The sequence below is a fragment of the Electrophorus electricus genome, chromosome 10, assembly GCF_013358815.1.
Source record: "Electrophorus electricus isolate fEleEle1 chromosome 10, fEleEle1.pri, whole genome shotgun sequence".
In the NCBI taxonomy this organism is placed as follows: domain Eukaryota; kingdom Metazoa; phylum Chordata; class Actinopteri; order Gymnotiformes; family Gymnotidae; genus Electrophorus; species Electrophorus electricus.
The window spans coordinates 17,036,692-17,062,581 of record NC_049544.1 but is presented as its reverse complement, the minus strand read 5'-3'; the positions used below and the strand labels follow the sequence as shown (position 1 = coordinate 17,062,581).

Here is a 25,890-nt window from a genome sequence, read left to right as displayed (position 1 = left end):
TTTTTCGAACAGTAGCCCATCCTGTGAACTAGTTAACACTTTGATTCCTTTCAGCATATAACCCAAAGAAACAGCTTGAACTGTGTAGGCAAAATGATGGAGTATGAAATCTCGCCCTTCAACGAGAAAGAAACACATCCCGGTTGGTTCCGGTAAATGACCAGATACCTGCTAATACCAACCCTTGATTTTCCAAAATATAAAATCGGACATGCTTCCGTCTTAATGGATTCGACAATATAATTACGCAAAGCATGTGGAGCAAGAGGTGGACACAGAAAGAAGTTAGCAGGAGAAAAGGAAAAACATATGCAGGCGTAAATGATTAACAGAGAGGGAGGGACAGAGAGAGAGAGCTAAACACAAGAGACATGCAGGGAGAGCTAGAAAAATACCAGAGAGATTGGAGGGAGGAAGAGAGAGAGAGTAAAGAAACAGGGAGGGAAAGTCAGTTTTAGGAAGGGAAACAGAGAGACAGGGTGGGAGAGGAGCTCTAGTCATGGACATGGCCTCTTGGAGAGCTGCAGCATTCTAGCAGCCCACACACACACAGCTACTTAGCAGCCGTCTGTGAAATGGCTTCTTTAAGCTCTGCGGCTATGCACAGGTGCTGAGGGGATAGAGGACCGTGACAGTTATGTTGTTGCATTTTATGACATACATGGGCTTTTGTGTCTTACTCTGTGGTCTGATTTAAACCCCAAAGCCTCTTCCACATTCCTTTAACCTGTTACTCTCCACAGACCTGCAGTGGGTCCAGATACCTATTCCTCACTCATCCCTCATTCCTCTCACTTTTCTATTACATAACAATCAAATTAGTTACGATGTACTTACAGAATATTATGGTAGAGTTAAATAATGCATCTGTTATAAGATGTTAAAATCTCTGCGAGTTAAGAATACCAGGACCCTCTTAAATTAAACCTTCTTTTTAGCACATAAATTAGAGAATAAATGTTATTATTTACACAAGAAGATATTTGGTTCACCGAGAGATTTAGACCATCTGGTTCTAGCCTGTGCAGAGAGACAGCAGGGTAGGGAAAGGTCATATGTTAGATTCCATACGACAGCTCCAAACACAGGATAGCAGCAGTGCCATCCAGTTATGTTATTTTACACTGTATTTATGTATGCTGTGAGTTTTATGTTGCAAGGCATTGGAACTGGCAGTTGGTGGTTACACGTATGTTTGTGTTTGCATGTATGTATGTGCATGTAATTTAGAAAACAGGGGAATGTCACACCTCCATAGTCACATGGATGCAAAAGCACCTGGCTGCAGAACCAATGCTGAATACACTGTACATAAGAACTAATGTTCATTACGATTATTTTGTTAAAAACATAGAAAGGCTTTCCCTAGGTTGATTTTCAAGACCTTTGTAATGATAAAGGCCAGAGCCAGACGCTTGCAGATACGATCAGATTTATTAATAAAGGGGTGAAGTCAGATAACATTTGAAGTTCAGGAGCCAGAGGAGTTGTAATAAACAACATATCTGTAGACACAGGAGTAAACAAGAGAACAGTCCAAACTTACAAAGCTAAACTCACAGGGAGCAGTCCAATAGAGCGAACTAATCAGACAAGGAACAGGCAGAGTCAGTAACCAGGATGCAAAAACAAAGACTAACATGTACTCAGCATGTATGAAATGACCACTGCAATTCTTTCCAAAGGATTAGCATTACAGAGCAGTTTAAATAGGCTGATAAGAAACAGGTGACAATAGTTAATAATCAGAAGAGTCAGATCTGATTAGACTGTGGCAATTGGTGGAACTGCGTGGAATGACAGAGGCGCTGCTGTTTGGCGGAATCTGGGCTAGGGAGTGTGACAACCTTAAGCAGCATAAATCTCAACCATTCGTCCAAATTCACCCAGCAAAAGTATCAATAGCATTTTCCATAGCCTTGTACTACTCTGTCCAAAACTCCACAGCCAACATGCTGATTATGGAGATTATAGCCAAGATTTCTTATTGTGTAAATTGCGAAACATAATGTTTCAAATTTTATCCCGCAACAATGGCGTGAAAAGCATCAAGGAGAAACTAAGAATTTAAGTTTTATCAGGTCTTGTGATGTCCATGAATAGATTTTTTTTTTTTGAGCAATACATGAAAGCTGTAGTGGATTGACAGAGTTATATAAAGCCAACATGACCCACTATTTGAAAATGATTAAAGGAAAAAAAGGTAATCCTCTCGCCTATGAACTCAGTGATGCAGTTCAAACACAGTAGCGATTTACAAATCCTAAACTATCCTTGATTGAATTATCCTATTACTACTACCAGGCTGAATCCTGACTGATGGTGTGGCAGCAAAAGTGTGACCAAATATGGTCTGTGGGGACATGGAGACATGGCCCAGGTGAACCTGCAGGTAATTCAAATTGGTTGCGCCTGTGTGTTGTTAATGGCAGTCTACTTCTATACCAACACTTCTGTCTGCAGGTAGCTAGAACTGGGTCCCATGTGGCTGAAAGTCAAAAGAGAAGAAAAAAGGCAAAGCAAGAGAGAACTTAAACCCCAGTAGAGGGAACTGCTTCCACAATTATTTTTGTTCCATATAGTGAAGAATGAACAGGACTTAGTGTGCTACTCCTACCAGAATCATCCTGCTCCACTCCCTGATCCAGAGTCATTACTACATTGGTGCTGAAACCAGGGGTTCTGAGAAATGAACAAGATCCTGGCTAGCCTGCAACAGACCCAAAACTAGGCTCCGTTACAACTGATGCAGATGATGCTGCAAAATGACTCAAGGGCACTTGTGGAGCTCTTTGAACAAGCAGCAACTCTTGTTCAACTCCTGAGCAGCCATATTTCTGCACCCTGATGCTCAGGTTGTTTAATCGGCCCTTCATCTCCATTCAGCAGCTCCAGGACTGTTGCACGTGGCTCCTCACTCCAGAGCTTGACTCTGCAGCCATCGACAGGTCCAGTGGCATTGCTTGCAGTCCCAAGCGAGGCCATCGCACTGATGGAGGAACATCCTAATGTCCATCCATCTTTTTATTGACTGGGCATTCAAAGTGATGTAGGCAGGTACTTGTGCATCATGCTGTGAATGTCAGCTGGCTAATCCCCTGGCCATCCCAAATGTGCCTTTATGTCCCTTCCCCTTGATTGAGGTCCCCTTCAAAAGAATCGATATGGACCTCGTTTGGCCATTAGAACAGAGCACATGTGGGCGCTGCTTGGTATTAGTCCTGGTGAATTATGCAATGCGATACCCAAAAGCAGTGCCACTCCACAACATCCCAGTACACACTGTTGCAAAGGAACTCCTTAGTGAATCTCAAGTTGGGATCCCAAAAGAGATTTTGACTAATCAACGGACAGAAGTCATGTCACGAATTCTGTGATTCGCTGGGGATTAATTGATTCGCACCAGTGGCTACAGTCACCAATCATATGGCCTGGTCAAGCTGTTAAATCAGACCCTCAGAAATATGATAGGTGTGAGATATGTGGCTGGATGTCCTATTGTTTGCTGTGCCAGAGGTCCCACAAGCCACCACGGGGCTTTAAATTACTAAGTAGGCAGAAGCCCCAGGGCATCCTAGACATCAACCATACGAATTGAGAGGACAATTAAATAGCAATTTAGCGAGGCAATCCCTGTTACTATGGTGATGGTGGTTCTTGAGACAGATGACCCTCAGTCCCACTACATTCCCCCATAGCAACCGTCTCTCTCCATCCCCAAAAGCAGAGGTTGCCAAGTTGCCGGAAAAGTTTGCAGATGTGTTTTTCCCCTAACTGGTGACACAGAACACCAGACTGAGACTCCCCCACAGGTGGTTGTCTGCAGTCAGGCATATTGTTCACTTGAACACAAAAGGATGGTGGTTCAGGATGAGCTTGGAGCTTTTCTTGACATGGAGAAAATTGAGGATTGGTTGTTCCAAAGTCCTATAGGGCTGCTCATTTTTGTGACTATCAAAACATTTCTAAATTCATTTCCTATTGAATGCCACATTTGAAAAGCTGTTCAAATGGTTGGGCTCTGCATGGCTTAATTCAACATTGGATTTTAAAAAGGGAAACTGGCAGATCCCCATTTCCAGTATCCTGTGAAAAAACAGCTTTCTCCACTTTGTTTGCATTAGAGCAAAGGGTGATGCTTCTGTTCTGGCTTTCTGGAGCTCTAGTGATGTTCCACTGATTCATGGAGAGAATCCTCAGGCCATACTGTGCGTATGCTGCTGCCTGCTCTGAAGACATCATCATGTATATGACCTGGGAGATGACAGGTCTTGGCACATACCAGATGTTCAGAAGACTGGGACAAGCTTGCTCATTGTGAACCCATGAAATGCACCATTGGATGGGTGGAAGTAAGGTATCTGGGCTTGGACAGATGTGTCCCCAAATTGCTAAGACTGTGGCCTGTCAGAGACCCAAGACCATAAGGGAGATGAGATGATTCCTTGAGCTGGTTATTATCGTAGTTTCATGCCAAACTATTTGAATGCCACCAGCCCACTGACTGATCTCACTAAAAAGGGAGCCCCAGAACTGGTCCAGTGGAACAGGCTTTTAACCAGGTTAAAACTTCTATGAGTGCCTGCTGTTGCATTCACTGGAGTTTTCTCTCCCTTTTTACTTGCAGATGGTTGCATCGGATAGGGGACTGGGGGCCATTTTATCCCGAAGGAAATGTGGAATCCTCCCAGGTAGAGGGAGGATTCCAGTTGCAAGCTGTCAGTGCATGAAACCAAGTACAGCACCACTGAAATAATGCCTTGCCGTTAAGTGGGTGGTCACCCATGAGTATGACCTGTTGGGATGCCCTTTAACCCTCTGTTCACAGCAGAGCCTTCTCCAGTGCCTCCACTGCATAAAGGACGCCAATGTGCAGATCGCCCATTGGCATTTTACATTTCAGCCGTTTAAATTTAAGGTGTTCCACTGGCCAGGGGCACAGATGGCAGTGGCAATTTCCTCTCTCACCAAGATGGGGATGAGTTGGCTGCAGGCTGGATGGCTCCCTGGACTGTGCTGGGTAGTGGTGGTGTGTGGTAGAGGGGGCATGGCTGAGTGTCGTCTGCAGGCTGAAGAGATGGTCCAGATGAACCAGAGTTAATGCACCAGAGTTATTCCCACAGAGTTATTGAAATTCTACCTTAAACATATTTTAGGTTTAATTAATCCTTAGTAATTAATTGCCTAAGACCAACACTAAAAAACTACTCTAGAGGGCATCTCTAGTTATCTCTAGAGGGCAACTGAAGTGAAGTTGGACTAATTTACCAACAAGTTTCAGCCTGTGAAAAAGTTCAAAGTATAAATGAGACCATTTTAAACAATTTATTCACTGTTTGAAAGAGGTCTGTGAAGGGTACCAAAGAAAGGAAAAACCCACCCCAATTCAGTATATTCTATTCTGTCATTTTCTCCACTGTGAAGAAAAGTGGTACTTTCAAATTGGTGTCGATTCTGTATGCTAGTGTTGACTGCGCTCATTAGCCACCTCAATGAGTTCAACATTGCGTAACGGGTTGAACATTGTGTAGTAGAGGAGAGCTTTGTAATATTTAAGGAAGTAAAGCGAAATGTCATACTTCAGAATAGAAGTGTATAATCAAGCATGGATGGGGCACACATGCTTGATGTGATTACACATCAAGCAGCAAATCCAAACAGCCTGTAGAACCGCATGTTCTCTGTAAAAAGAAATATGCCACAACAAAAAACACCTCACTTTTCACCATTTCCCACCAGGTAGATATAACATATATGTTGTCAGTCAAGAAAAAAATGCAGTTTTGTTTACTGTGTCCTATAAGCAAAACATAACAAGAATACTAACCATTGGGTAAAGAGTTTCTCACAACCCAGTCACTAATGTGGTTTACTACAATTATATCTACTTCAACCGTTTTAACACATGTAACCATTTTTTAGCTACTGTCAAAAATATAGCCCCTGGTGTGGGATATCAGAATGGGGGAAAACTGTTTACATTGCTATCACGTGAACTGCTGTCTCTTTCAGGCTGCTCGCTTTCAGCAGTGGATGTCCTGTTGTGCTCATCGCCAACCATATCCATGTCCTTGGACACCTCCCTCTTGTTTGTTATCTACACCTCCATTCTGAGCTCAATGCTTATTTTTCAGCGCAGTGGGAAAACTACTTGCTTACTTTTACTGAATACAAACTAGAGCAGAGTGCGACGGGCTGGCTGTTGGCCAGGGTCATAACGCCGTTTAATCGCATTGATAAACATGGGCAAAGGCAGGTCCACATAGGCCAGCGTGAATAGGTATCACAGGCAGAGCACAGGAAGAAGAAAACACAACAATACACTGTCAGACACAGAGATTATAAGTGTCTACTATATTTAAAATGCATCCTTCATTGCTGCACGCTACAACTATCCCTATAGGTATAAAAAAAAAAAAAGTAAATAAGGATAAAAATAATGCCCCGGACTACGTTAATGGACATTTTAATGCTTTCAGTGAGATATGTGCTACATTATGTGGCTTGCATTTGAAATTCTCATGCTTTCCGTTCTGAGTGGTAAAGGTATGTTTGCCGTGACATATTCCTGCTAGGGTGGGCTATCTCTTTGTCTCTCTTCCCTTATTTCAGTGGGAGGGACAGAAAAACAAAAAAAGATCCTATTGCAATCCCCCCCCCAACCTCCCCCCCCCCCAAAAAAAAACAGATCTAGCATAATCTGCTAAACACCCACACGCCAGATAACTCAAATAACTGAAAAGTGCTCAGACCCAGACCCTGCAGAAAAACTCTGCCTGTGTTGCCAGGTGCACAGCAGGCAACCCAGCTGTTCACCTCCTCACAAGAAATCAGAGAGGCAGTGATTGGCTTCTGCGCATACAATATGCGACATGTGGAAGAGCAGAACAATGCAGTGCAAGCCCAGCCTATAAATGGATAGAAATCACAGTTTGGAAGGAGTTGCACTGATGTGAACAGCCTTAGAAGCCTGTAGTATTATAGTTGGCAGTGATGCATGAAAGTGAAAAACAAACATAAACATTGGCTCATGGGCCGATATGAAATAACCATGCCGTCTGAGAATGATGACCCTGGGCGGAAGAGAAATCTCTGCTAAATCAGGGATGGTAGAGTGCACATGCTAAAAATGTTGCCATCCTTTTACCAAGATAGCACTGGCAGTCTGCTCTGAAAGCCTGACACTATAGCGCTCCTGTTCTCTGAGCTATAGCAACATTTCAGCATGCAATTGCGGCAAAAAGTACAGCTGAGTTCAGCTTTTGAGTGTAGCACAAAGATGAGGATTTTTTTCCCCTTTGGTAGAGTACTCTCTCTCTCGCACACACACATACACAGACCTTAATCAATCTCACTAAATATTTCGATCAATGATTTCCCAGTTATGTCAGAGTATTACCCTGTTATATCAAAATTATTATCCCAAATCACATTTGCCTTACACACAATTGGTCCTCATATATTTTAAATTGTTTAGGGGTTTATAAGATTAGTTTGAAACACACTATTGCAAATCTAAGCCAGAGAAACATGGGAGGAATGAGGTAAGTGACAAAATTATATTGTTGCTCCAAATAAGATGTGGAGCTGTACTGGGGATAGGCTGTACTTGGCATTTCCAAGAATTATGTCCTCATTAGAATCATGAAGCAGATGAACGTCTGTAGATAGCATTTCTCTTGGGAATTTGTCTTAATACAGGTGTGTATGTGTGTATCTATTTGTGCACAGAGTGCCTGTACATGCATCCCACTGATGAGCCCCAGCGAGACCTAGGAAGCACATGCTCTGACTAGACATTTCACAAAGCACTGCCACTTATTAGGTCAATATCCTTTACCATGAGTACTTTTCCAGAATTGGCTAAGGGAGCATTTAATTCAGCACCATGGAGAGCGCCCGTGACATGGTTAGCTGAGACATAACTATGCCAGCAACAACCTTGCTTTAGAGAATGGGTACGGTTGCAATATTAATATTAATATTATATTATATATTAATATTATATATAGAATATTATTGCACAAATTTTTATTGTAGAGAAACCAGGTCCCTTAGTGTTGCTTATCTGTATTCAGAGTGCTATGCTTAAGCTCTGACGAGGATGCTGAAGGATGCTCTCCATTTTGTCATGCATACCAATTTATTAAAACATGTAAATCATAGGATAGAAATGACAAGGGCTGCTTCTTATCTGGGTCAACAACCATATTATTTATTTAGATTGTTTGTTTGGTTTGTTTGCTTTGTCTAAAAAGTAATATCTGAAGCCTATGAAATCATGCATAGATAATGGAACGTCCGCAGAATGCATGTAATTCAAACGCTCATTGGAAACACTCAGTGCAAAATGTAAAAGATATTCCCTGCCAGCAAAATAATATAAATCTCTTTGGGAGATAAAATATTGGAATGCTCTTAGCAGAAGTATTTTTGCTCTTTCCCTATCTAACTCTCTCTATCTCTGCACAGAATATTTGAATCAAGCCACTGCATCCTTAAGCAATTCTGGTCCCCATACACAGTGCACTACAACCAAAAGTTGTTTTAAACAAGACAAGTTCCTCTTCTGAAAACTACTTCAGAGCCCTAGCAGGCGAAAAGGTGAACACACCTTTAAATTACCTATGCCTATAAATTACTCCCTCTTTTAACAGCTGAAGATATGATTGAATTCTACAGATTCTAACCTGCATTTTGTGAACTAGATGTGCAAAACACAAACGCTGCTTTGCTCAGCTTCAGTTCAGAATGAAAGAAGAATGAGAAAAACACCGTGTGTTTGAGAATGACCCCAATCTCCCCAGGCACGACGGATTGCAAAAGTCATTTCACGGAAACTCGCTCGTTTTCCGCAGGTCTGACAGATGTACTTTCGTTTGCAAAAGGACATCACTTCTTGCAACATACAGTTTGTCGTTGTTGTTGACGACGACGACGACGACGACGATGGTGATAATGTTGATGATGATTAATAGCAGAGCTTGGAAAAGAGCTGCTGTTTACTCACGCACGTACAAAGCCGCTCTGTTCACGTCTAGTTTGTTTTCTCTTAAATACCAGCGTGCGTTAAGCAAATTCCATATGTTAATATGCACCCTCTCAAACTGGGTGCCTTGAAACGGCTCTTGAATAAACATTAGATCCTCTAAGTAGAATCGAGGCGCTAAGAAGCTACAATGATTCAGTGAGAGTTGGCTAGGCGACCTCAATCGCTATTATTTATTCATTATCATTTATGGAAATCAAATACACTTTTGCATTTTGGTAAACAAGATGTGGAATAATTTTAACGCTATTTGAGCATGTTGTTATTCACCAAGGAATCAGTTCAGCACGGCAAGACAATGTGCCAGCAGCATGCAAGCAAGTCAGTCCGTCGCGTTAATCGATAACGTTACAAAAAGTGTCAATGCACAACATATGTTACTGCATGCTTCATTTAACAGCTGCTACATATCTGCCTGTCTAATCGCTTGAAATCACAACTATGCAAATTTGGACAAATATAACATTTAACCTAAAACTGTATATAAATATTTATGCTACATTTGCAAAGTTACCGATCGCAGGAAACTCACATCGATGATTACGACGCTTCCCTTTGTACATGGTCATTCTAAACGGGTCCAGATTGGCGGCTTGCAATTCCTTCCTCGCGCAAAAAGTAGCGGCTGACAATATCGCCAGCTGTTTTTCCCTTGAAATAGATCCCCTCTTCCAAAGGTGAGGGAGAAACAAACCGCCGTGCTCGGGCAGAAGATACCACTGTCCTTGTCCGGAAAGGGGGGTTTCTTTGTGTCAGCCGCAGGTTACTCTGCTAACCACCAGTGCTTTTGGACAACACCGAGTAGGGTAGACATGAGCCATCAGGAGTTGTTCTCTGACAAGGATGACCTTCTGTTGTTAAGCAAGTTAACAGTAAGCAGACTCTAATTCTAGGCCGCTTGTAAGTTGTTGATCATGTATGTTCTGTAACTTCATCACATGCTTGGTTGGGGTTGAACCTGGAGACAATGTTTTCTAATCAGAGTAGCATTTACTCTTGACATTCCAAACTGATTAATAACATTCATAACAAATCTTTTAACACTTGGCATAAAATCAAAACATTATTATATAAAACCAAACATATAAACAAAAGACATTGTGCATGAAATCTCACAAAGTTACAGTGTCCATTAAGGACTGTAAAATCCAACTGAATGTGTATAAAAGTCTATAATGCATTCCTCACAGCAGCAGCTATAGCTCCTCATTCAAAGACAAACATCTCTTTGTGCTTTCCCTGCGAGATGGCGTTGCTAAGGGGATAAGGGAAGGAGAATTAATATTGTGGTTATAGTGTGCTATTTATTGCCCTTTTAGACATGCATGTAGGAGTCGGATGACTTTCTTTTGAATGGAAATAAAAGTGGTATATATATATATATATATATATATATATATATATATATATATATATAATACCAAGTGACACTGAGTGACATAAGCAAATGAATTCACTCTAAATGACATGGTATGTCTAAAGCTCAGTTCATAAAATGACCGTGAAATGTCTCACGTTTTGCTGAAAACCAGACAGGGCTTTCCTGGCCAGGATATTGTATGCAGTATGTTATCTCCTTGAGAGGCAAACTAGAATTCAGCTAGGGGTGGTGTTATAGCCAAAGATCTGCAGTTGTCAAGACAGTGACATCGAAGAAGCTTTTGAGCCTCAACTGCTATAGCAACAGCACTTTCAGCCCACGGTCATTAAAACGCTGCAAAACTAGTACGCCAATTAGTCCAGAGCTCTTGTTGCAGTGTTCACAGAGGCATTTCAGAAAGTTTTGTTTTTGCCTTTATCAGAATCTAGTAATAAACAATAAGTGGTAATTAGTCACTGTAAGGTGTTGACACTGATGCTACCACTACTGCCTGAAGTAATCATTGCCGTCACTCATCCCAATCAGGAGGCAACAGAAACAGCTGAATTAGAATGGCATTTGGTTCTACTTCTCATTAATTCGAATGCTGTTTTCCTAACTCTTTTGCGCTCTCTACTGGCTAGTTTAAACACATTATCTCTTTTATTGTGCATGGCATCGGCCACTGGACTATGGGAGTTGGACAATTCCCCTGCATCTTCCCCCAGGACTTTAGCTAGTTTAAATTGAATATTTTAAATGTATTGTTTAATACTTGATTTGTGTTTACATGTCAGTCTAGTTCTCTTGTGTCTTCCTTAATTAATAAGATCCTTAATTAAACCTTAATTACAGAGATATGAAGGTGTTACTGTTTTTGGTGCGTTTTCATGGGACATCAGTTCCATTTCTACTTATGTTTGCTATGTGTGATTCTTGTCTCTGTTGTTGCAGTAAAGGCAGTTTTCCTCGGAGACTTCTCTTGTTTCTTCTTCCATTATGATGCAACAATTGTTTTGTTTGTTTGTTTGTTGGTGTTTCTTATTTTTTTTGCTATGTTGAGAAAATGATTACCTTTTTGCCAGAAACATTACTTTGTAGATCTGGGACATAAGAGTCACGTGGCTGTTGAGCTGAATGAAACTGAGCAGTGTATCAAGGAACTCGAAGGTGGACAGGGAAGGAGACACAAGGGGGTACCAAGTTCTACATCTGCCCCTTTCCTTACCATCAATGTCCATCAAGCAAAGACTGCAGCAGATGGCTGGGAAAAATGGCCGAAGAGCCTAGCGCACTGGAGCTCAGCAGGAGAGCGTGGCTGTCGCCCAATGGTGAAGGTGCTTAGGAACTATACTACACACCATACTGCAAGCAGGTGCTCAGCACTATGACTACTGCCATCACAGCTTTGGTGCTGGAAGTAAAAGTGTTATAGGTACTAGAATCTGCCACCTGAGCAAAAAGACAACAGCACTAATGTTGGTCCATCTGTGATGGGTTCTGGAACCATTATCAGTCAAGAGGTTGAAGCATTGAATTGCATGGTGAACGTCAGTGTTATGCAGCAGAGGAGCTTCACGAGGAGATGACATAACAAGTGTCTCCAGCCGAGTGACTGTGGAGACACTGGTGCGCTGTTAGTGCACAGATAGACTATGCCAGTCAAACCTGAGGCCGAGTGGGAGACGAGAGAGACTTGGGGTTAAATGTGGAGAGTAGAGCGAGCAGACAGAGTAGGAGGCCGTCGCGAGGAGTGGCACTTCCACGGTTTTCGTCAGTGGACTTGACCCCGCAAGCCAAGCAGTTCAGCAGCAGCCAGGGCATGTGGCTGGCTCTAGGAGGGACAGAGGCCAGGCTGGACAGATGTGATGCTGCAAGGGCTCAGCGCTAAGGCACTTCACGCTGTTGGGGCAGCCTCCGGATGAACGACTGTTGTTCCACCTGTGGGAGGATCTGGTGTCTGAATGGTGTGTGTGCGCGGTGGTGGCTACTGGTGCCACGCAGCACGAGGGCGCAGCTGTTCTGGGGTGCGGTGCATGGGCACTTTGACATGGGCAAGATACTGATGTGGATGAAGTTCTACTGGCTGGGCTACAGCATAGACGTGGAGCCGTAACGTGCACTACTTGGTGAGGAATAAACGGTGAGGTTGCTGCGTGAGTGTGCACCTGTGTACCTTCCTGAGTTTGTTGGGGCTGCATCATCACCAGGGTGTCGGACAGTTGAGAGCGAGGGGTCCGTGTGCCTTCGGACTCTGGATTTAGGGAGTGGGTCAATTGGCAGCATGTCAAGGACTTCCCAGGTTGCTGTGTGCCTACCCCTGGTAGATTAAAGTTAAAATGATCTTAAAATGTAATATTTTGAATTTATCATTTAAATTGTTGTGTTGGTGTGTCACTTTAGTTCTGTTGTGGCTTTCTTAATTAATTACTGTGATAGGAACGAGTTATCATCTTTGTGGTGTTTTTCTGATCGGCTGATCAAGCTCCATTTCTTCTGTTCCATCAGAGGCCTTGTTTTTCTTGTACATGATCCTTGTTACAGGCTTTGCTGTTGAAATAAAGCAGTTTTCCTCAGGCAGAAACGTCTTCTCCTGCCTCTTCCATGCCAACACTGCAATCATTTTGTTTGTTTGGATGGTTTTTGCCATGTTGAGAAGAGAATAGCTACCTTTGTGCAAGAAACATTACTGTGTAGATCTGAGCACGAGAGAGAGATAAAGAGCTCATGAAGCTTATTCAAAATGCTACACGGATTCTTAATCATGCAGAAATTATTTATAAATGCAGTTTTCTCCATCTAGATAATGTTTAATGTACAATGTAGTGCACAGTACAGGGCTATTTACTTTTAGAATTCAAATTCATATCTAAGTGTTTGTAACTTATTTACAAGTATTTAGAATATAATTCTCCAGTATTTTTGAAACAGTATTTGGATACAGAGTGCCAGTGAATGTAAATGTCCAAAGCTGTGGTTTTTACAGTGATGTGTAGGCTGTCTGGACATGCACGTAATGTTTCTAGATTAAGTAGTGAAAATTGTATGTCCTCAAGAGTGCTTCACTATGTGAGGTGACAGTCACTGTTGTGGAACATAATTCACATCACAACACAGACATTCAGGTCCATGTTTTGCTTAGTCACAGGGCATACTTGAAACGGTCCGTCCACACAACTGTACTGTATGACTCTATGAACAGTCATGCTTCAGTATCATGGCTATGTAATCCATTGTTAAATTAGTGACATTGCAGACACAATCAAAGGTCTTTTTACATAGTATTTGTATTTGATTAATAGTACTGAAAACTAAACAAGCTAATTGATTCAACTTTTCAGTCTTCAACTTTTCAGATGTTACATTTTCCAAGCACCACTATCATTTCTTGGTTGAGTTAAGGTATAGCAGGAGTATGTCTGAAGGTACCATTTACAAATAGTGAGATTACCTTTTAGAGGCCCAAATGTACATGTACCAGTTTGTTTGTTTTTTTAAATCATTTAGTTTATCATTGTTTTAAAGATAACTGTGCCCCTCACTGTTTTAGAGCATTCGGTGTGGCTCATAGAAGTCACTATCTTTATTCATCTGCATTTCACTCATACACAAAAAAACAAAAAAACATAAACTGATTTATATCACATATCACTCACATTTTATAAGTTTGAATTTAAAGTACATACTGCAGCATTAGGTATGCATTGTAATGTGCTTAATAGAACAATATATGTGTTATATCTGTTACTAAAATGATTTACAATGCATTATGAAAAATCGCAGGTTCAGAACTGAAACTGAACAGCAGACTGAAACCCACCAGGCATCACGCAAACAAAGCCCTTAGCAGGACTCGGCGTATACTGCAGGTCTGTTCTAACAGAGGCGTTAAAATACGCATGCCCGAGTCCCGCAGATGCTGTTTCACCAGCTGCCTGTTAGTAAACTCAGCACAAGCAAATATGCTCGTGTTTAATGCTTGTATTACGCTCTCAGATAATATAGATAATTGGATGAATAAATTCCTGGGGCTTCTGTTGAAGGCACAGTGTTATTAATATGCCTGAAAATAAAAAAGAAGGCCCAGACAGGCAACGTATCTTGTGATTTTCCTTTCTTAGGCGGAATATACACAAGAGTGCCCTCTTGTGGACTATATTTAGCAATACAGGAGGCGAAAATCCAAACGCGTCGCTTAGCATTCAGGTCACCCGTCAAAGCCAAAAGCTTTTATCAAGCTCAGCGCATTAATGAAAGGTCGATTCAGGACGGAGTAATATGAACATTACAGTGGCCTAATCCATTCAGGCAGTGTGTAGTGTGGTAGTAATGACAAAGGCACTTAACCATAGCGCTATTTTAATGGCTGTTACATACTTAGACTGATTTGCTAACAGGAGGCTTTTGATTGTTTGCTGACAGTCTCTGCAAGATGTATTTTACAAATTCATCAGTCGTCATTTGTTATGATCAATGCTAAAGCTGTTGTAAGACGTCGGCGGGACGCCTCTACTAGCTCCTCACTGACAAGACTAAATCCAAGAACTTAACACTAACCTAAACAAACATGTTCTGAATATCTAACAGCTATTGTATAACATATCTGTGGAGCATGAATGAGCCACAATGGAGATTGTAACCTATTGACATATGACTTGCAAGATGACAATCAGATTACAGTTCAGTGCATATAGTGCACCAATTTTTCCTTTTCTCTCTCTCTCCCACACACATACACACACAACACATGCCCCCCAACACCCACAACCCCCCCCCCCCCACACACACACCACATTAACACACACCCATACATAATGCGGCTACACACTCGAGGGCAGCAGAGTGCAAAGAACCACATTATAAAAATATTCTCCTTTTTTTTTGTGCAATGCTATTCAAACAGTCATTAGAGTCTGACTAATATAATTCAGTGGGGCCTCTATTGCTCCCTCAGTCACTCAACCACACAGATAACCATAATACAGCTGAAACACACACCCTCCCTCTCCACCCCGCACGCCACACGGCTCTAAAGAAATAATGGAGCTTCAAATGGCAAAAGCGTCCGCCATGGAATCCTATTTGGAAGGCAGAGACATTTTGCTTTCTCCAGTCATCTGCAGAGGAAGTAAACTGTCTTTGTTCACGTTCTCTCACAACATCCCCCTGCCGTCAAGTAATATGGCTTGTAATGAAGAAACTATTATCTCTCATTGTTTGGTACAGGACTGATGATATCTGGCATACTGGCAGCGGGGGTGTGATCAATATGCCATGCCTGATGGATGGCATAATACGGCAGTCAGACTGGCATCCTCCCACCCACTCATCAGAGAAAGACTGCAGAAGCTGGATTTAGGCCTAACATTCTGTAATAAATCCCCCCTCCACAACTCCTACACAGTGAGGCAATTGGAACTGTATGTCAGAAATAGGATAGAACCCCTGTCACATCGCTCTTCCAGTAGTTATCAAACAGATGCACCTCTGAAAGCTTTGGCTTCAGGCTTCCTTCTGGCTGCAGAGACCGACACACTGCTTGCAATGGGCTGCTGCTATTTGGATATTAATTTGTTTCTCGGTGACAAGCTGAAAGCACACCATGTGCATCACGCAGTATTAATTACATCCTATGTGCAGCCTTGTGGATTAATTATGCCTGATTATGAAAGAGGGCATGGAGCAGGTAAAAACAGCACACAGTATAGAACCAGACAGAAACACAGCTCATTAGATCACGCAGCGTATAGAAAGGCACCAGTCTATGAACTTTATATGTGTCTGCTATACATATATGTGTGCGTGACGGGAGGCCTGGAGAAAGAACAGTAGTCAGAGAGAAGGAGAGGCAGAGAGAGAAGGAGAATGAGAAAGAGAGTGGGAGAAGAGATACATAGAGAATGACAAACAGAGCTGCAGTCACAAAAGAGAGATGCAGTACGCCTCCACCTCACTGACTGCTGGAGGGACTCGGTCCCAGTGTGTCTCAGACCTTTCCTGGATACATGCTGACACATGCCTGTGTGCTGAAGCTATAAGCGACCTCCGACCGCTGACGAGACCCCCAGAGAGCTGCTCCAGGTCACTGCACTCGCTGCGCGTTTCGAAAAATTCATAATAAACGCAGACACAAGCACACTCGGGCTGGATGAGAGTCTCAAAGACTTGGTGCTGAAAGGCGCGGCCGAACAGAGACATGCTTTGGAGAGCAAAATTCTCTGTCAAGAAAAGACTGAAGGAAGTCTGGACCTGGGGATGGAGGATTTTTGGGAGGAGAGGTGGGGTGGAGCTGAGAGTGGAGCTGGTGCAGGGCTGGCGGACTGATGGTTTACAGTGGAAATATTGCTCCCTGGGGCTTGTTCTCTTTTTAAGTCTCTGTTTTCCTCTCTTTCCCTCACTCTTGCGCTACCTCTCTTTCAGTCTTTTTTCAGCATTTTTATATGATATTTTTATGTTGCATTTCTGCTATTTTTAACACGTGTATTGCCTCATTACAACACTAATTTGCTTGAATTATGCTAATAAATCCTGTGAACCCTTAAACCCCCATGAAGCTCAGCTCTTCAGATAGCATTACATAAGGCAATTACTGAAGTACTCACTAACTTGAGTGAAAAACCAGCTACAGCTAAATATATTTATCAGATACATTTATTAGGTTTTACAGTATCAGATACATTTATTAAGTTTTACACACCTTAAATCACTTATTTCCATCATTGGTTATAGGTAAGTGGGGTAAGGTTAAGTAAATACAGCATCAACGCCGGCACACCACCAAATGTACATGCAAATTCTGCTAAAGACAATGTTAATACAACAAACAAATCCCATCAAACCTTGGGATTGTTCAAATCAAGAGAGGAACGTATGTTCCATCACCAACCACAAGGTGGCACTAAATGCCTACTGCAAAAATAGGCTAAAAACCCCACCACCCATTCCACATGTCCATACATCTGATGACAGAAGTTGAGCAGTCCACTCGCTTCGCCACAGTTCCACAATGCAATTAATATTTATTACATCGCCACTTACGGTATAACAGGCTCCATCATTCTATTTGGAGTCTAAATTTCAGTTGACAGCAGTTTTCAAGCTGCTCTGAATGCGAGCGGCCTCATTTTCTCTGGGGATATGAGGTGCATAAATACAGCAGGAGCCCATTAATAACACTGTCAGACAGGTGGCCAGTGAGATGAGGCAATGTGCAGGCAGGCTTTGTGTTTGTAATAACACAGCCGACCTGCGCTGCTTTCACGCACACCTGGCCACCAGACCACCATTCAGCTGCACAACGGCGTAATGAAAGCACTGTGATGAAGACCTGGCACCATGGCGGCAGACGGCAGCGCACCGAGGCGAGAACCCACTATGCCGCGCGTGGCTCACCGCTTTCCCAGGGTCCCCGTGCGCGCGAGCAGGGTCTCATCTCGGCAGGCTCTCGCTCTCCCAGGCACCTGCGTTCCAGACGGCTCGGTCTGGGAGCTAAGCACTGAGAGGTTACGTTGTGGAAGCAACAGAGAGGCTGTCCACGTATCTGTGCGGCGTTTTGGTGAGCGGCGAGAGCAGGAGCAGGCCAGGTGAGCCGCTGCCATGCCGTGGCTCCTTTCATCTGCTGCTGCTGCCCTTTAGCGCGCTGGAGAGCCCCCCAGGGGAGCGCGCCACTCAGCTCTGCTCAGCTCCTGGAATCCTTGCCAGGGCTCACGGCGTCTGGCGGCCAGGAGCAGCAGAGTCCTTTAAACAACAGCGACAACGACGATGACTATATCTATCTATAATGCATGAGTAACTACAAAAAGAACGCCAAAAAAACACCACGATTCTAACAGCAATTTAAAAAAAAAACATAAATAACATGGTTGCCGGATTAGAAACTCAGGGCATTTGGTTTAACATGGAGCAAAGCACGAGCAGGAGTTGATGACGCTGTGAGTGAGGAAGAGGAGCTCATTTTTGCGTGAGAGCTAAGGGTCAGGGAAGTATGCATAAAGTGTACCCCATAAAGTGTTAAGTGTTTGGGTATGAATATGTTTGCGTGAATGAGTGTGCATTTCACGTGTCACTGACTTGCCCGCTGGGCGTGGGTTGAATGTTCAGTTCCACACCATACCAAAGACACATCTACCCTCACACCATACCAAACACATCTCTACCCTCACACCATACCAAACACACATCTACCCTCAAACAAGAGCAAACCCACATGTATCCACTTCCCTTACACTGTGCCAAACACACTACTCTTACTAGTCACAACTGCGAATATGAGCCAGGGACCATCGCCTTCAGTGTAAAGGTTAACATTCCAGATTCACACCACCTGCTAAGAACAGCGCCCCCTTCAGGGCACTTCTGCCTTCCCTTCTGTTACCTACACTACCCCCCCCCCCCCAAAAAAAAAAAACCCAACAACAACAACAACAACAGGCATTTCACTAACATCAAGACTAAGAAGCCATCTCGCATGCATACCCAGACACATAGAAACCACAGCAGAAGCACTATAAACCACAGCTCCAAAGCTTGGACTCCATGAGGGGCTTGTTTGCACTGGGAATCAGCTCAGTGTGGGCCAAACTCTGCCTGAATGGAAACCTAATGAGCGCTTTCCTAAAGCGGGGCTGCCTCGCTTTCGCTCGTTGCTGTGCACTCTCAGTCCTCCAGGCATGTGGGCTACTCTGTTCACCGTTCGCCAGCTGCTGGGGGTTAACGGAAGGTGCGATCGGAGCCGTGTGCAAGGTAAAGATGCTGAGCTGCAGAGATAAATAGGGAAGAAAAACATGCAGAAAGCAGGTGGAGATAGAACAAGTAAAAGCAGAACAGGTGGAGAAAGGGGCAGACGGGGGTGGAGCAGATGGAGATCGAATATGCGGAGATAAAGTTGGAGCTAGAAAGTAAGAAGCACAGCAGTTTCGTTTAAATTACAATGAGACTAAGCCTACAAACCTACAATTTGTACTTTACACAAAAGCAAAGCATCTATGGTAACCTAAGCTATAATGGGATGCATGGCAGTGTAAAAGTCTCTCTTACAGTATGTCTTTAGGGCTTCACTTGAGGTAAGAAACAGCCCATTTAGTAGAAAATTAGATCAGATTTAAAAACCATGTTACTTATTCTCTGTGACATTCATAGTAGTAAAGCAGTATGTTAGGAAAAAGTGCCAGCCAAATGATTAAAAGTGTGCTGATTCATGTACAGGCGAAAGGAACAAATGACCCCGATTGGAGCATTTAAAGTAAACTGCTGTATATTCTTTATTATATATGTATTCTGATAATACCACACTGAAGGTCTTCTGCTGGGATGCTTTTCTTCTCATACAACAGATATCATTCCAATAATTCACATTTCCTTATGCTTCCGAGCCCCGTCGTCAGCAGATAACTGGATGTATTGTACCCGCCACAAATGTCTTTCTTTATCTGGACAGTGAGCTGCTGAGGCTGTTGGGATTGAAACCGTCACCTGTCTCCTGATTCTCTTTATTCCTCACTACTGCTTCCACACACACAGCTGATATTTACACAAGGCTTCTTTAGCTCTGGCATGTCTGGGCCCACTTTAAATGGGAAAATACACAGGACAAAACAAACGCTGAGCTCCTACCACCTCATTTTAATTGAAATGAAAAAAAAAAAAAAGCAGTGTCTCATAAACATGTTCTGCTGTAGCTAACGTCCACCTTCTGTTTGCACACAAGCTTGCAGAAACAAGCTTGGTTTCAAATACCCACAAAGCACTCGTCTGTTTGTGCTGTTGTAATAACAATGACATCTCATAAAATATGGTACACAATCATTGTAAATGTGAACTTACATCCACACCCAGACATCCACACACACACTTTATATATATATATATATATATATATATATATATATATATATATATATATATATAGAGAGAGAGAGAGAGAGAGAGAGAGAGAGAGAGAGAGAGAGAGAGAGAGAGAGAGAGAGAGAGAGAGAGAGAGAGAGAGAGAGGGCCTTTTAAATCACCTTGTCTTGGTATCGAGTTGGAACCTGTCAATACAAACCCCAGAAACATCCCTAGGCTGTGTGGATGCTCATTCATTCATTGTGGAATTCTGGGTGATTTTGCACCCACTTCTGTCCAACACAGGCACATGACTACACAGCAGACCAGGGTTTTCTTGCCAAGTTTCTCTGTCCGGCACCCAGCACACCAAAGCTGCCACCTGGGTAAAGTGAGATGGATTGTCTGTACGCTCTCTCTGACAGGTCAAACACACTAATTCTGTGATTAGATATTCGGGTTATTTCACAGGGAAATGCTAGGTAGTAAATCAGCCCTCCAGCTAATGACAGGAGTCTTAACAATGAAAACAAACAGCGTAAAAGTGGTTGTGTGTAGTCTAGTCTTAACACTGTAAGGCCCTGAAATCTGCATACAAATTTGATTAGGGCTTGGTATGACAGACTGAAATGTACAGTATGCATGTATGCATCTGTTTGTCCTTATTAGAATGGTGCGCATTTGGATGCAGAAGTAGACACTTAGTAAAAATGATGGATGCACAGGGTGATGGGTAGTGAACAGGTATAAGAACAGGGTGTTCTATTTCTGACGCTTGCACTGTATCATGCAAAATGTCCTGTCTCTGTTTGCAAACCACATGCTTTGATACTCTGATGAAAGACTATCCGCCCTTATTCTTGATGTCAAAACATGCAATTTCTGTGAGAGACTTTCTTAATGAATGCATGTTGCGACTGATAATGCAGTGGAATAAAATTCAAGATGGGTCATCTTGCAGTGAGGTGTATGAAACAGAGGTGGCTATAAGATTTTAGGATGCCAAAGCTGTCGACCCAAACCACCCTATCGCCATCACAGATCTGATTGAAAACATCTCACTTCTTTTGCATGGTAATAGATAATCAATTTGAGGCATTACGCTGCCAAAGGCAAAACCCCTCACACAGATTGTGACTTGATTACAAGAAGCGTCCCCTGGCGGCCACTCCTCCACGTGCTTAGCCCAGGCTCCTGCCAACGAAGCCGCTCGAGCGATGCAGGACGGTGGGGCTTGCTGAGGCCGCCCAAGGGGAACGGGGTGATGAGGACACTGTTTACTCAGCAGCAACCTCACTGATCACAGGCTGATTAATGAGCACACAGGCGCCGCTGTCCGGGACGCATTCTAATCACTCGCAAGGACGATGAGTGGCACGGACCGGCATGTGCGCACACGGGCACCGGGGAAAATACACATGCCATGAATCCTCTGGGTGAGACGTGGTGAGCTGTGGATTTTGAATGGCTGTTTCAGGTCAGAGGGTTTGGATGTACACAACATAGGGGTGTAGGGTTGAAAACAGAGAAAAAGGTCATCAGTGTAACAAGTCTCCACTACTTTTCAGGCTGTAAATCTGCTGATCAGTTTGTCAACAATGATAAGATAATATTAATGGCTATAGTTGTGGACTGTAGCTAAAGATTTGGAAAGTGCTGGGACAATAGGTGATCTCTGAAAGAGTTGTACTACTGGTGGCAGTGCATCGAGGTGTGGTACTGGAACAGTTTAAATTCAAAGCTACCCCCCCCCCCCCACACACACACACACAGCTTCTTTTATATTAAGTTTTTCTAATGTTTGTAGTTATGGATAAACTTCAAATACCAATGCAATGTAAGGATTAAGTATACATTGTTTCAAATGGCATGCAGTTTAAGTAAATACATGCGTATCAACTTTGATTAAAGTCTGATGAAAGATGCAGATCATACTAAAGATTGGTTTAAAACCCGAGCTTTGGCTGTCTCGCTGTCACAACACGAGCATGCTACACCAAGCTAAATGTTAGGTGACTTGACATGACCTGAACAGTTGCAGTGTAAGCACCCATATGAAGTGGGAAATTATACATTCTTTGATCAACAGTTAAAGAATCAGAATCAGAATCACTTTACTTCACCAAGTATGGAATTTGTCTTGGTGAGTGCACACACGTATGTAACATGCTAAGCAGACCTGACAAGCATGCAGACTCCTAACAGGCAATTAACTAGAGAAAAAAACAGAAATACAGAGTGAAGCGTGAAGAGTAGTAGTAGAAAACAGACGTGGAGCGCAGCCTTTGATGTACTTTACATGTACATATATGGATATCGATACATATGCAGGTCATAGTAGGCACATTAATAAAAATCAAGTCTACAAAATATTACAGAATTATATGAATAAAAATATTTGCAAAATATTACTTCTGTACAGTTGTGAAAATAAACACACTTTATAGAGACATCACTGTAGTACAGTAAGGGAGGTGGTTGGCTAGGTTAAGGTTAAGGTTAAAAGTGTAAAGTGCAAAGAATCCACTGCAGCTGATGAACCCTACAGCTCTGGGAAAAAAGCTGTTGGCATGTCTGGTGGTGTTGGTTTTGATGGCCCTGAATCTTCTACCAGAGGAGAGTGGCTTGGAAAGGTGATTTCCAGGATGAGAAAGGTGAGCTATAATTCCGAACACACTTCATCGCCCTGCAGTTAGAGCGTGTTTAGTAGCAGGAAGTTGATAGTTCACCAGAATGCCAGCTGCTCGACTCTCTTTCTGCGGGCATACTTATCACCATTGGCTGTGAGGCTCATAACAACAGTGGTGTCGTTTGCAAACTGCAGGATCTTCACAGCTGATTCCGAAGAGACACAATTATTGGTGTAGAGACAGAAGAGAAGGGGTGAGAGCACACAGCATTGTGGTAGTCCAGTACTGAGAGTCAAGGGGTCTGACATGTGTTTTCCTAGCCACACCTGCAGTTTACTGTTTGTCAGGAAAGCCATAATCCAACGGCACATGGGATCTGTCACTGACAGATTGGACAATTTCAGATGAAGCAGCTCTGGCCCAATGGTACTGAAACCTGAGCCGAAGTCCACCAACAGAACTCTAGTGTAGGTTCCAGGACTGTCGAGATGCTGTAGCATGAAGTTCAGGGCCAGCTGACCACATCCTTAACAGACCTGTTAGTTCTGTATGCAAACAGCAGGGGTTCCAGCAGAGGATTGTGAATGTCTTCAGGTGGGCTAAGACTAGGTGTTCAAAGACCTTCATGATTACAGGGGTCAGGGCTACAGCCCTGTAGTCACTGAGTGCAGTTGAGAAAAAAAAAAGTCTTTTACATCTTCTTATAACAGTCGAGATATAGTTGTATACTTACACGTACCAAGGTAAACAATTTGAAACAGTGCATACATTTTCCGGATGCACATTATAGATAACATTACAGTACAAAATATAGTACTATGTATAGTTCATAAGTTCACAGGTATTAGAAAAAATGTCAGGAAATGAGATTAAGGTGTACTACAAACTTCTCCAGCAAGCAGCAAATAGACATTCCTATTCACCCTGGTCACATTTTAATACCAGCACGCAACGCTACTGGACGGGGCCTTCACATGCTCAATATGTCACTTGAATGTATCATTTCTAGCTGATGATTTTCACAGCGCAGCAGGGGTGGGAGGTACTTGGAGAGGCACACAGTGGTAATAGAAGTGCCTGGAACAGGTGGATATCCTGCCATTTTCCACTGAGCGAGCAGATTAATGACCTGACCTTTCATTTCACTGGAACCCATAGTGAGCGAAGGAAATGGGGGGGAAACACAGAGTGGGAAATTGAGAAGTGTGTGAGAAAAAAGGAAGAAAAAAAAAACCCAAGGCGAGAGACTAGTGTGGGACAGGACGAGCAGTGGAAAAAGACAGGTGAGCTTCCATCTGAAAGAGAGCAAGAGGGAGACATAAAGAGACATAAAGAGACATAAAGAGACAGGGGGAGACAGGGGGAGACGGAAGGGCTCAGCATGGGAAGGGGAGGCTGTGATTGATCCCTCTGTGGGCTCCTGCGGTCTGGTTTTAGTGTAGCTGTTCCCAGGGTTGTGCCTGTTTTCCGTGTGTGATTACACCATCCACGCATCACGTTGCTCCAAAACGATGATCGATTGCAGAGTCACGGCCACGGCAGTCCACTTAGCATAGATTTTTAATCTAAATCACTCAGTTATTTACGTACCTAATTTCAGTCTGCATCATTTGAAGGAAGCTATGGGTGATCCATCTTTCTTTCCTCTGCGGTCCACACACAAGGCTAATGCACCTCGTCTGTTCTGGCCAGATATGCTACATAAACTGCTCACAGATATCGGCAGCCGCTCAGCCTGGGCACGGCAACAAGCATCCATGCAAGACATCTTTCAGAATATTCTAGTTGATAATTCATGCAAGTTCTTTCTTATCTTGTTGGGCTAGTGTGTTTCCACTGACTCCAGTGACCTGCAAGCAATATGGATCACTCATCCTAATTACTGAGGTACTGCTGGGCTGGCTTTGTATAATGTTCGCGCTCACGATCCTCCGCTGAGGCTTCTGTATCCTGCAGCCACGCTAACAGCCTCCTAGCAAGACGTCTCTCTGGAGATGTCGTTAGCGCTAGGAGCCAGGCTGTTGCTGCAGGCACATGGCTCTCTGAGGCCAGATAGCCCGTGCAGTCTGCTGCGTTATCCCACTCCCATCCTCACCGTCAGGGCCTGGGAAGCACAGTGCTTGGTCTCCTTATGTCAATCAAATTCCTGTATTGGCCCCTGGGCACATATCAAGCACTTCAGCATGCAGTTCAGCAGGCTTTAAAAGCCAAGAGTCAGATGCGGAATGTTTTTTCTGCACAGACAATACCAGGGTCATCACTAGACATTAGAAAGTTGTTCGATTTCCAGAACAAATGGTCTCTTAGCATATTCACATCTCTTAGCATATTCACAAGTTACTTTTTTTTTTACCTTGGTTTGGCCATTGTCTTAACTTTTTTCTACAAACTCTTACATCCCTCATCAAACACCTATGAAATACTGTGCATTGTGATGCATTAAAAATGTATTCGTATTAATCATATTTTAAAACTGCAGACAGCCAATATAAAATTTGTAAAACTGAGAAATAGATGCATTTGAGAAATGCGAGACTATGCTAAAATATGGTGTTTTGCACTCTGTAAAGTTGAAACTATTCATTCAAAAGTCAGAGCTGTCAGGTAACATTTGGCAACAGTTTTTGGGAGTCCATCTCGTAGCATTACAGACAAACGTTACGATCTTAGGCACAATCTTGACAATCGAGTTTTGTGGGCATGGCCCACAGTGTAGGAGAGCATCTGTAATGATACACTGTTTCTCAAACTACCAGGCAGCCCACCTTTTTGCTCTAAACTAACTCGCGGTGTGTCTATACCTGGTATTCATTCTTCTTAATGGTTTCGTTCGAGCACTTTTGACAGCTGTGATGAAGCAAAAATTGTGGACCCCGAGGACTGGGTCAAGAAACACTGGCGCACTGAAAGAACAAGCAGAACATGGAAGATGTTTTGAAACAGCAGCCCCAGTTTTCTGTGTTGTGTCACAGAATGCTGAACGTTGGCCAGAAACACAAATAAACACCTAAACATTCGGATTGATTTTT

At 43.0% G+C, this 25,890-nt stretch overlaps 1 protein-coding gene across 5 annotated transcripts in view; it reads right to left on the bottom strand.

The window, feature by feature from the left end:
* The window catches only part of LOC113579399 (RNA-binding Raly-like protein), a 105,658-nt gene that overhangs the window by 17,272 nt on the left and 62,496 nt on the right, over nucleotides 1–25,890 (bottom strand). The window contains exon 1 of one of the 5 annotated variants that reach the window (XM_035530425.1): nucleotides 9,582–9,816. The exons of the other annotated variants lie outside the window; for them this stretch is intronic. Coding sequence (XP_035386318.1) covers nucleotides 9,582–9,618 — 37 coding nt within the window. The 5' untranslated portion in view covers nucleotides 9,619–9,816. Of the gene's footprint in view, nucleotides 1–9,581; nucleotides 9,817–25,890 lie in introns of those variants that run through there. 5 annotated transcript variants of the gene reach the window in all.